This window comes from Bos javanicus, chromosome 4 (assembly GCF_032452875.1).
Source record: "Bos javanicus breed banteng chromosome 4, ARS-OSU_banteng_1.0, whole genome shotgun sequence".
In the NCBI taxonomy this organism is placed as follows: domain Eukaryota; kingdom Metazoa; phylum Chordata; class Mammalia; order Artiodactyla; family Bovidae; genus Bos; species Bos javanicus.
Genome location: NC_083871.1, coordinates 88748391 through 88761411, shown reverse-complemented (window position 1 = coordinate 88761411; position 13021 = coordinate 88748391). Strand labels below are relative to the sequence as shown.

At 39.0% G+C, this 13021-nt stretch overlaps 1 protein-coding gene and 1 long non-coding RNA gene across 2 annotated transcripts in view; one reads left to right on the top strand and one right to left on the bottom strand.

Moving 5' to 3' along the window:
- LOC133246364 (uncharacterized) overlaps positions 1-5120 on the top strand; it is a 16349-nt gene extending 11229 nt beyond the window's left edge. Inside the window, exon 3 of the long non-coding RNA XR_009736019.1 lies at positions 3790-5120. This is a non-coding gene — a long non-coding RNA (uncharacterized LOC133246364). The remainder of the gene's footprint in view (positions 1-3789) is intronic.
- On the bottom strand, positions 1406-13021 carry LOC133246363 (hyaluronidase-4). Its single transcript, XM_061414580.1, has 3 exons — positions 11857-13021; positions 5579-5668; positions 1406-3486 (listed from the first exon to the last, which is right to left on the bottom strand). Exons 1-3 carry the CDS (start codon positions 12808-12810, stop codon positions 3085-3087), a joined length of 1446 nt encoding a protein of 481 aa, XP_061270564.1. The 5' UTR covers positions 12811-13021; the 3' UTR covers positions 1406-3084.

The following is a 13021-nucleotide window of genomic DNA, read 5'->3' as shown; positions in this document are numbered from 1 at the left end:
TTGGGCACCTACTGTGTGCCAGGTACTGTACCAAGTAGTGTTCTGGCAGTGAACAAAATGTAATCCTCATTTTCCTAGTTTACATTCTAGTAAGAGAAGACAGAAAATAAGCAAATATGTATAACCTGTACTATGTCAGATGGTAATGAATGCTAAAGACCAGAAAATGATAGGGGAAACTGATGGTAAAGGGAAGTATCCCACCACAGTGCACTCTAGGCTCTGCCTGAACATACCAGGCCCACTCCCAAATGTGCACTTCTGATACATTTGCCTGCAATACCCTCCCCCAAATATCCCCACAGCCAACTCTCTATCATTCAAACATTATCTGCTCAAAGCCACCCAACATATGAATATCCACCCTCCCCAACTCTGTTCTATTTTTCCCATAGATCTAACATCTGATGCAAACTGCTTTTTTGTGCATTGAAAGTCTGTCTTCCCAGAAAGACTATGAGCTCTATGAAGGCAAGGCCTTTTGTTTTGTTCAGGATATATTTCAAAGCCTGATGAGAAGTAATGTTTAATATGTTGATTAATGTCCAAATTAATTAATAGGTGAGTGAATGAATGAATTAGAAAGATGATACAGAAATTGTCTTCTCTAATGAGGGGTTGATGTTATTGTATAGTTGCTCAGTCCTGTCCGACTCTGCAACCCCATGGACTGCAGCACGCCAGGGCTCCCTGTCCTTCACCAATTCCCAGAGATTGCTCAGACTCATGTCCATTGAGTCAGTAATGCCATCCAACCATCTCATCCTCTGTCGTCCCCTTCTCCCGCCTTCAATCTTTCCCAGCATCAGGGTCTTTTCTAATGAGTCTGTTCTTTGCATCAGGTGGCCAAAGTATTGGAGCTTCAGCTTCAGTCTTTCCATTGAATATTCAGGATTGATTTCCTTTAGGATTGACAGTCCAGGGGACTCTCAGGAGTCTTTTCCAAAAACCACAGTTCAAAAACATCAATTCTTCAGTGCTCAGCTTTCTTTATAATCCAACTCTCACATCCATGCATGACTACTGAAAAAATCACAGCTTTGACTAGACGGACCTTTGTTGACAAAGTAATGTCTCTGCTTTTTAATATGCTGTCTAGGTTTGTCATAACTTTTCTTCCAAGGAGCAAGCATCTTTTAATGTTATGGCTGCAGTCACCATCTGCAGTGATTTTGGAGCCCAAGAAAATAAAGTCTGTCACTGTTTCCATTGTTTCCCCATCTATTTGCCATGAAGTGATGAAAGGAATAAATAGTAAATGTTTGATATTTAAAAATCAAAATTTAAGGAAAATTGCTATATCCAGATATGACCTTAAAATAATTTAAATAATATTTATTAAGACTATGAATTAGCATGAAAACTGTAATGTATAGATAAATGAAAAACACAAGATGCAAAGGTATGCATGTATTTTTATTTACAATCATGTTTAAAAAAGCATTTTTAGAAGAAAGGTTAGAAGGAAATATACCAAAAGTTACCAGTATATATTATAGTGATTATTGGTGATTTCCATCATTTCTTTTAGTTACAAATTTTCTATAAGGTTTCATGTCTTTGATATGAAAATTACAAAATGAAAATTTTTAAAAAGTTAACCTACATGATGCTACCTGTCTTTAGTGGTATTATAAAATTTTTTATTTTGATTTGATTGTATTTTACATTTAGAAATTAGACCTTCACAGTGTCACAATGTCAGTAACCCCTGACAAGCAGGGACACAGAGTTGAAAAGGGCACACCTGTATCATCTTTCACAGAAAGACAACAGAGGCAGAGGCGAACGGTGAATCAACTCTCACGCCTTCCATAATAGCATCATACCTTCTTGAGTTTACCTTCCAAGTAGATCATCTCCAAAAAGGAAATCCTATCAACTGAAACAGGCCTTTCAAGAGAACACATGCATAAGTGATTATATATAGAACATAACATCAGAAAGACAAAATTGCCCAAGACTCTGCTTTTTCCGATGTGTTTCCATTACTTTGGTGATCAAGAAAGATAACTGAAGATCAGCAACATGTATTAATAGCTGAAGTATGCATGGGATGTGTTATCCCACTTATTCTTCAGAACAATTCACTGAGTTAGGAATTATATTAACAAATTTCAGATGAAAAAGGACTATGAGTAACCTGCCCAGAGTTACAAGGCCAGAAGGATAGTGAAACAGTGATTCAAATCAAAATTAAACTGATTCGAAAATCACTACTCTAAACTTACATATGAGGGCCAAAATATTGAATATTTCTTAGTAGGATCCCTTCACAACTGCACTTCTGGGTCCCTTAAATGTTGTTTACTAAAATATTTTTTATTAATGATTTTGGGTTACTAGCATGGCTCCAGTTTCTACATCTAGAGCAATGTCAGCCTAGGCAAGCATGAATACTATCCTGAAGTCTTCCACTGTATCTACATGACCAGCGTCTATGAGGGAGGGACTCATGGTGGGTGAGAGAGGCACCACAATGGAATAGATATCTTCACAGGAAGTTGACTACAGCTCCCCTTGCCTCAGTTCCCGTGCCCTTCTGAGAAGTTAACATCAGTCACTGGTTCTGCATTCACTGACCCCGGGCAAGGAGAAGAAGCCAGAAGAAGTTTGAACATAGGCTTGAATGGGAATTCTGCATTTGATCCTCTTCAATGGACCAGATGACCAGGTCACACCCTGAGGTGACCCCATTTGTTAAAGCAGATAATTGCTTAGTAATATATACTTAAGTAAATTGCTAGCTGGAAAACCAGTCTTTGAACTCAATAATTTAGTATTTATGTGTACACTTTTATGTATTTATATTCATGTGAAGACTAAAATATATTAGTTCTAGGTTAAATACAGCTTAAACATTCCAGTAAGGAAGAAGAGTGCATTGGTTTTACTCCTGGGTCTGGCTTCTTAGCCAAATTGGAGCCAAAGAATGCAATGTTTCCTGTTTATATCAAGTGACACACATGTCTACGTATAGTGCCGCTCAATGGATTTCATGTGAGAAAAAAACTGTCACAAGTTTCATCTCTTCCCTAAGTGATGACTCTAGAGGCCAAACAATTCCCTTTAAGCTCAATTATCTCACCACTGACGGCTCTGACAACCTGTGGAAACCAGCAGACACAGTGTGAGTAGTGAGCCCGAAAAAGAGGAAGGCCCAGAGCAGCCATCAGCCGTCTTCATTTCCCTGCAGTCAGCCCCTTGGTATCCCTGATAACAATGACAGGAGAATCTCTCCACCAGCACTGCCAGGTCTGTATCAGATGCTCTGCCTTTCACAGTAAATTCTCCATCCTCAGAGGCCTCTATGTGGTAATTCGCAGGGTTCAGGTGAAGGTAATCAGGCCTTTTCCATACCTTCCTTATGCATCTCCCGTTATTCCTGCAGACATGAAGGCTGCACACCTCAGCGGCTCTGGTTACATTGACTATGTAGCTCCCTAAATCAGAACTCACAAACTGCTTCACCTTTGTACAGTTGCCCTAGAAATGTAGAAACAAATGGGATTTAGTGTTTTTTCTAGTACTGGTAGGGTGGGTGCATCTAGACCCACAAGGCAGCTCTTTGAACTGGATTGAAACTTAATGGCTTGGTTCCTGCCTGTGAAGTCTTAGGCTCAGGTGCTGTATCACAGGGGACCCAGACCTGAAAACGTGAGAGATGGTCATGACAGGAGATGGAGATCAGGTTACGGTAGGCTAACTGAGCTTGGAAATGGGCCCCAGCATCAGCATACGTGACCATGCCTTCTTACAATTTACATCCTTGTTTCTTCTTCCTCCTAGATCCCAAGTTAATCAGTGTGAAAAAAAGAGGAACAAGCCGAAATTTAGAAATCATGCCAGATTTCTGTCTTCTAGCCACCTTTCAGGTGTGTGTACCTTTCAGCGTTGTGTTAGAACCTGAATCCTCCTGTTCTACCAAATTATTGTTGACTGCCAACCTGAGCCTTCTGGATTTTCCTGTTAGTTATGCTCTAATATCTAACGCCCTGGGATCAAGCCACCTCTGCACAGTTCAAAGACAGGGATGCCTAGAAGGCTGACCGGGTCATTTGTGCATTCTTCCTATTGTGTGTTCCAAATGGAGGCCACCTGGTTGTGTACCCAGCTTCCTGATGACCATCTTTTCAGGAACCACATGGACTGGAGGGGAAATATCACAGCTGGAGAGTCAGGTACTGATCCTCTCAGTGTCTACCTAATTCTCATAGGTGGACAGAGGAGACTTAAACTTTATATCGTCACAAATAGTTTCATGAGCAGCATCTTAGGAGCAACAACTTGAGCATGTGAAATTAAAAAAATATCAAATCACCATGAACTTGCAAAAATTCAATTTAACAAAATCATTGAGGAAACATAGTATAATTCAAAGCAAAATGTATTACACTATAGAGATATGAACAGACAGCATTTGGAAATACAGAAGAGATTGCAATTACTGTGGACTGGAGAAAACTAGAGAGACAGAGTAGATAGTATTTGAGCTGGAAGAAATTTGAAAAAAAACATAAACCTTACTTTAAATACTATTAATTTTCAGCTAATTTCTCCAAAGAAGAAAAATAGGTTCAGTGTAGATGTTAAAAATTACTATCTGATTCCATTTTTCAAAATATGCTATCACACATTTTATATAATGGCTAAACGTAAGGGCTCCAGAGTTGTACCATTTGTGGTTAGTGGCAGCTTCACCGTTAGCAAGCCTAAGTAGCTCTTATAGTTAGATTTCCTTCCATTTCCTCATCTATAAATGAGGATGCTAGTCCCTACCTCATTAGGGTTTTATGATTAGTGAGCAAATCCAAAACAAAAAAGCACTTAGTACAATCTTCAGTTCAGTTCAGTTCAGTTGCTCAGTTGTGTCCCACTCTTTGCGACCCCATGAATTGCATCATGCCAGGCCTCCCTGTCCATCACCAACTCCTGGAGTTCACCCAAACTCATGTGCATCGAGTCGGTGATGCCATCCAGCCATCTCATCCTCTGTTGTCCCCTTCTCCTCCTGCCCCCAATCCCTCCCAACATCAGGGTCTTTTCCAATGAGTCAGCTCTTCGCATGAGGTGGCCAAAGTATTGGACTTTCAGCCTCAGCATCAGTCCTTCCAATGAACACCCGGGACGGGTCTCCTTTAGAATGGACTGGTTGGATCTCCTTGCAGTCCAAGGGACTCTCAAGAGTCTTCTCCAACACCACAGTTCAAAAGAATCAATTCTTTGGCACTCAGCTTTCTTCACAGTCCAACTCTCACATCCATACATGACTACTGGAAAAACCATAGCCTTGACTAGATGGACCTTTGTTGGCAAAGTAATATCTCTGCTTTTGAATACGCAATCGAGGTTGGTCATAACTATCCATATAGTAAATATTCAACAGTGGTCAGTATTATGATTAATATCTTAGCAAAATTTCCCCTTTATTGCACCTTCTATATATCAGGTGCTAAATTGGACTTTAATCATAAAACAGGTTTACTATGGAAGACCTGAGAGATCTGATTAAAGTTTTATTGGAGGACAGAGCAAGAATTTAAATAATAGTAACTACACCCCTAAGGTACTATCTTACCTTAGATGAAGTCAAATTCATGTCTCCCCAAATAACAATGCCTGCAGCTCCCAAGGCAGCACTTTCTCCAATAGTACTGATTAGATCTTGCTAGATTGAAGACAGTAGAGTTCATTATTCATTTAAATATAAAACAACATGCCAGGAATTAGGATTGGAAGCTAAATTCAATAAAATAGGATGACCCTATTCTCCAACTTCTTAGAGTAATGCAAATGTTATAAATAAATGAACCAGGGCTCAGAAATTATACTCTATAATCATACAGAAAGCATATTAAACATATGTTTTTAAAACATATTTTGCCAAACAGGATATTATTTTTAAGACATGTAAATCCAAAACAAACAATCCATTACATGTAAATGTAAATAGCCATTAAAAGTTGTTTAATCAAGTTACATGAACAGAGGAACCTGGAGAGCTACAGCACATGGGGTCTCAAAGACTTGAATACAACTGAGCAACTAGTACTTTCCATCAAAGTTGACCAGGGCCATACACACACAAATCAACAATAAGTATATGACCTGGAAACAGAATCCAAAGTTTTCCTTCTCTAAATGTGAGGAATGCCTTGCAGTCATCTCAGCCAAGTTCCCTTTTCAGTTTGCAACTCTCCTGAAAACTTTGCTTCTGCAGTGGCCTGGGGTGGAGGGTGGGGAGAGTTGGTTTTGTTTTTTTTTTTTTCATTTTTATTTTCTATTGGAGGGGTTTTGTGTCATTTAGATTCCCTGTCTAGGCAAAGGAACACAGCGTTATAGATCCGCAGGATCTGATTTGATCTGGCGCTTATATTTGGTCCCTGAAATTATTTGTATTTAATTATTTGTACCTGATTAATGGATTTACTTATGATTCATCCAGTCAAGGTAAGGCCACTGGGATTTTTCTCAATATGGTTAAGATAGATTAAAACAAAATTTCAGCAGAGAGAGTTTTGGTTTTGTAATCCTAAAGGATTACTGTTTTAGTGTTTAAAGATTAATATGAATCTAGGTAATTTCAGAGGGAAATTAAAACTTGAGTGTGTACAGTTGGCTTCCTAAATTAAGTCTCTGCAGTTGATTTTCTAAATAAGTTTGCTATGTTATATTCTCTCATTCTTTTGAATGCTAAGCATTAACCTTCTACTTCAAGGATTAATTTCCATCAGTTATGTGCTGCAAATATAATTGGGCAATCTGTAGAAATTAAAAGCAGAACTTTTAAATGGTGTTTTATCTTAGGCATTTTATATTAATATCAATAGCTGAGAGAGATGTCTCCTTACCTGCACTTTTATAGTCCACCAAATGAAAGATTTTACAATCTCAGTTTTCAAAAAAAATTTTTTTCCTGGGCAATTTTCTGGTAATTTTGGTTTCATTTGTTTTCAGGTGCACATCTCTTTCCATTTCCCAGGACCACAATGTCTGCTGAACAGATCAGAGATGACATGACAGGAAGGGGAGGAGTTTTTGTGAGGTTCAAATGAGATAGTGTAAGTGAAATGGTTTTGAGAATTATCTATGATTTGAGAAATATTGGAAAGAGGAGGAGTAAGTGATGCAGAGCCCAGAATGAGGACTCTGCTGGGTCCAGGTCCATTCCTTCTTTTAACAAAGACCTAAAGGAGCAGAGCTTCTCCCTCCACTCACTTTGAAACTTTCCTGAATATAGAGATGTCATAGTCACATATCATGATTAGAGGGGCAAAATCCCCTAACAGTCTCCCATGATTTCCTGTAATGTGTATGTTACACCTTAGCTCTCTCACAGTTCTTAGATATTCTGTTCTGTTGTGTGTGTGTTTTTTTTTTTTCTGTCTTTGCTCTCTCTGCTTTTTCAGTTTTGGAGGCTTCTACTGAGATATCTCCAAGGCCAGAGATTCTTTCTTCAGCTGTGTCTAGTCTAATAATAAAGCTGTCAAAGATATCCTTCCTTTCTGTTACAGTGTTTTTGATTGCTAGCATTTCTTTTTGCTTCTTTCTTGGAACTTCCATCTCTCTTATGTAGCTTATGTTGTCTGTTTTTGCATTCGTTCTGCTTCATCCATTAGAGCCCTTAGCATATTAATCATAATTGTTTTAAATTCCTGGTCTGATAATTCCAACATCCCCGCTGTATCTGAGTCAAGCTCTGGTGTTTGCTCTGTCTCTGCAAGTTGTGTTTTTGCCCTTTACTGTGTCTTGTAATTGTTTCCTTGATAGCTAGATATGATTTGATTTTTCTCCATAAGTAGATAGCTCATACTAGGTAAAAGTGAAAGTGTTAATCATTCAGTTTTGTCTGATTCTTTGGGACACCATGGACTGTAGCCCGCCAGGCTCCTCTGTCCATGTGGGTTCTCCAGGCAAGAATACTCAAGTGGGTTGCCATTTCCTTCTCCAGGGGATCTTCTCAATCCAGGAATCAAATCCAGGTCTCCTGACTGCAGGTGGATTCTTTACCCTCTGAGTCAAGAGTAGCTGCTATAAGTAGACATTTAGTAATATGCCAGTAAGGTGTGGGCATAATGCAAGACTTTACAGTCCTATGATTAGATCTCAGTCTTAGTGAGGTTTTGCCTCTGGACTTCACAACTGCTTCTCAGTTTTTGCCCCCACTCCCTGTTAGATGGGACAGGCTGGCTAGATGGGGCTAGAGATGGGTATGTTCCTTCTTCCAAGTGGAAATCTAAAATCAGATGGAGTTGAGTATTTCCTTTTCTGCAGATCAGTTAGGTTCTGGTAAAACCTCAGCAATTTGGCTGTGGTTAAACAGTTTCTCCTGGGGGTGGACCTTGTGCAGAAGAACAGAATGCTCTGGAATACTCAAAATGCTTCCTTTTCTCCTTCACCTATTAGATACATGAGGGGAGGGTTTTTCCAATATTCACTGGAGGACCTAGTGAGCTCCTGCAGGTGAAAGTGTGCTCCCCCAGTCCCCATGGCTGGGTGCCCCTGGAGTTTTTAATCTCTCAGTCTTGTTGCTGCTGAGCCACCAGCAGTTTCCTAATTACAGTTCAGCTTTCCATACTCTGTCAGTGGTTCCCACAGAGGTTTCTGCTTAAGGGTTTCTGATCTGGTAAGCTGGGTTTCTCTGTATTTACCTGTCTGTCTCTCCAAATTTGAAGGCAGCAATTTTCCCTGTGTGTCCATACTTCTCTTATTATTCTAAGAAGAGCTGATTTTTTTTTTCAGTTTGTTTAGCCTTTTATTTATTAGGGCCAAGTGGCAACTTTCAAGCTTCTTGCATGCTGAACTGGAAACAAGAAATTGTCCACGAATTCCTTTAGTTTAAGGCTTTGTCATCAGAGGGAGGGGGGAGACACAGAATTTACTATTCTTCTTTATATGTTGTTGACCCGTATGCAGTAACTAGGGAACTACAGATGTTCGTGGTAAAAGCTACCCATTTTGAGGCTGATATTAGGAGGAAATGTTGGTTTCTTTCCAATGTGTCATTGAGTCATTATCAAAGAGAGCTTATTGGGAAGGATTCAAAATGGAAAGTCTTCTAGCATGTTAACTGGAGGTAAGGAGTCATTGGTAGATATTTAGGCCATACCCTCTCAGTGACCAAATTAGCTCACTGTCACCTAGTGGAGAGCAGGGTGCTGAATAATCACATAACAGCCATGTTTAGGGGACCAGAAAACCAAGGACAACTCAGTGGTTGAAGTCGCAAGTAAGATGCCTCTAGGAGTAAATTGGGACCACCTGAGAGCCGGGCCACATGAGTGATGTCACACGAAAGGAGAAGTAACTGAACAGCATCGTAATAGCAACACATCTTTCAGGTCCCAGCATGTTGTAGGGCTGCCATGCCCCACCCACGATTCTCTGCTCAAATCAAGGTTTTGGAAATAGAAAGCAGGGGCACACAGAGGATTTATTCTTTACACTTGGGTTTTAGTCCCTCGAGTTTTACTGCAGTGCATGTAAGTAAGGAGCCCACTGTGGGGAGCTGGAGCATCACTAATGAGCTTCCTTTGTGTGTTACCAGAGGGAATTAATTCCCGGGAAAAACACCTTTAAATCAATAACCAAGAAAATCCCTTTTGTTAGTTTTTTTAAAGCACAGCTCAAGTGACATCAGCATTACATTTATATATGTGGTTTAGGCAATCTGCTGTGTGAAATGGGGCTTTACAACCCCGTATAATGGCTACTGACTGAAATTTCATTCTTACATGTTCCTCTTTCAAGTTCAAGGCTCTGATGCTTATTAGAAAGGGAGCGGCTACACCATATATATTTTTCTAACGCTTTAAATTTTCATTTTTATTTTCTCACTTTTCGTTATGTTTCTCCTAGGTAGGTAAGGCAGGTAATATCATGCCATTTTGTAGATTAAGCAGTGAGGTGCTGAGGTCTGGAGAGATAAAAGATTTGCCACTTATTGATAAATTGTTTTCCTAATCCTAATTATATTTGTGTACACATGCACACACACATTCTAAAATGCAGATATCTTCAGAAAGTCAGAAATGGAAGTCATTACTAGTATTTACAATTTGGTATAAGTGAATATCAGATTTGTAATAATTTATGGGCAGATTTTTATGGAAGATGAAATAAAGTGGTGGTTTGATGGTTTTAAACATGAGGAAATGGCTTGCCATCCAGAAAGTTTACAGAGTGATACCATGGGACTCAAAAAGAAAATTGTTTCGGGGTGAGACTCTAACTGTTGTTCCTTATTCCCTTAGAACAGTATGTCTCTGAGGCTGTAGTTATTCAAGAAGGAGCTTACCATCCGCTTGCAGAATGCACAGAATGCAGCAGTTGTTTAATCTAATCTTTTAAAATGAACACTTTGTCCTTTAAAGTTTATTATTTCTTCCAAAACTTAATGTGTTATCACTAAAGAAAGGAACTTGCTTGAGGCAAACATTGAAAAGCAAAAGAAGTTTCATAGATAAGAAGGTGGTGTTCAACTTTCAATTCTAGAACTTTTCCTATCATTCTCAATCACTTGTTGCTGATTATTCTAGGTAGTATGACGATCAGTTTACAAGAGAGAATTTTTTTCCTTACTCATCTCATCAACAGTGTCAGAGGCATAGTGTTTACCAAATCCTGATGATTCGTGTCATTTTGCTTTCTGAGAAGTAAGCTCTACTCTCTCTCTGCTCCACAGATACCTACTGGTCATGATAGAGCCCTCACTAGGGTGTTTTCTGAATCTCTTCCTTTGGATGCTTAATACCAGAACATCTTTACAGTTTAATACATGCTGGTGAATTGAAACTCGTAATGGTGGAGAAAAAAGAAAAATGATCCACCCCTAGTTTACAGCAATATCTAAAGACACCTCTATTCTGCAAACGTGAAGGTGAACTAGGCTCAAACCGCCTCATCATAAAAAGTTTATGCCTGGAGAAGTTTATTCTTTTGCCTAGAGAATCCCATGGACAGAGAAGCCTGGCAGGCTACAGTTCATAGGGTTGAAAAGAGTCGGACAGGACTAAAGCGACTTAAGTTTAGCTAGCTTCATCTATCTTAAAAGTGACACAGTTTGTGTGAGGTCTTTGGCTACATATATGACTTGAGTAGAGTAAACAGAACAAAACTTCTATTTGTAAGTTTTAACCTAGAGTTACAAAGCCATCTACTAGTAGTGACTTTATTATTGAATTCAGAAATTCATACCACTCTTACCAACTTTCCATGACTTGTGGTCATAGACTCAAGAATAAACCAGATGGTTAAATCTATACAGCTACCTACTTTTAGCAGATTCATAATTCCCTTATACCCTTAAAAATTATTTTTAATTTTATTTATGAAGAAAAACATAAATTTACTATCTTAGCTATTTCTAAGTGTATTCATATTGTTGTGGCTCCCTTATGCCTTTTATCAAACCTGCTATTGTACATTAAAAAGAAAATACTTTTATTCTCTTAAGATTTTTAATGGTGATGCCAGCAGCAGAAATGCCTACAATTCTGCTTCCATACATAAGAACAAACTATTCCATTTGAAAGTATCCTCTCTGATTTTCCAACCTGTTCACCGCCAACCATTTCAATAATCTTTGCAAGAGAGCAATCAAAGTCGGGGAGCAGAAGTAGTTATTGACATTGTACTTTAACCCCCTTCCCTACATACTTTGTTCCTTGAAAGACTAATAATAAATAAGATAATCCAAATTCAGTATGTATAAATGGAGGATCTGAGTGGATGACTACTCAAAGGAGGAATTATGCTCCTAATGGACTACTAGAATCCTTAAAAGAACATAATTAACAAAGCACTGTCTCTTTCAGAAATAAGAAGATATCTTACCTTTGGCAAGAGGCGTCTTACCTTAGAAAGAAAAAGTAAAGGCTGGTCTCTGTAGCCCAGCCTTGTGTAGACAAACACAGGTAGGGCATGATCACGGGATGTCATGATAGAGATCCTCATAGATTCATGCACCCGAAATTGCGAGAAACGCAGGACATTCTCGCTGTCTCCGAGAGACCTCCTGACACCAATAGAAGGATATAAAGCAGCACTGCTGTTCCAGAGCCAAGAGAGCTCATTGTTCCTCAAAACTTCTTCTTCCGGGCAGGACCCAGTATAGTTTGGGCCATAAACATTATAATTGTGACAATCGGGATATAAATAGTACCCCCAAAGGCCTTTGGGTCTGCTCTTAATCCCCAGTTCAATGGTTTCCTTCATGAAAGCTTTTGCACTTTCTTCAAAGGTTGCTTTGGCTAAATATTCAATATCAGCAGCTGATGCATTCTCTTGCGTCTCAGAAATAAGCTTTCTTGACTTCTGTCTGTAGATGTCTTTTGTGTTCCAGTTCCTGGCCCACTGGGGTCGCCAGTATTCCCAGTCTATAACAGCAAGTCCACTGAAATCTTCAGAAGGGATGTAATACCTGATATCTTGGTCGGCTTTTTCCAGATGTACCTGCAAACTTATGTTCTGGGGGAGACCTCCGTTAATGGGAACTCCCTGGGGTGTATACCATGGATAGTATCCCAACCTGTTGACATAAAATATAGTAACGTTTTGCCCCCTGGCCCTGGCCAGTGGACTTCCAATCACCTGAAACATTTTCAAATTCAGCCTTATATTATATTTTATCAAACACTGATCTGTTGGAGCATTCCAGGCAGCTATAAAGGGCTTTCTTTGATAAACTGGAAGTCGGGCAGGTTTCAGGGAAGAGATAGACTTCAGAATGAAAAGTATGAATAGCCATGATATGAGATGTATTGCTTGAACAACATAAAACCTCAGCTGTCCTTCAGATAATGGTTTCATGATGAGATAAAAATCTTATCTTCCACTTTAATATCACTCTGGAAGACCTGTGGAGAGATTTAATTTTCTGTTAGTGATAATTTTGAGGAAAAAGACTTAAACACATTAGCTGGTTATTATAGTTTTTATATTGATATCCAAGTGCATTTTATTTAAAGGTCTTAAATATCCCTATAAATAAATTGAGACACAAAAGTGATTGCAGTGACCC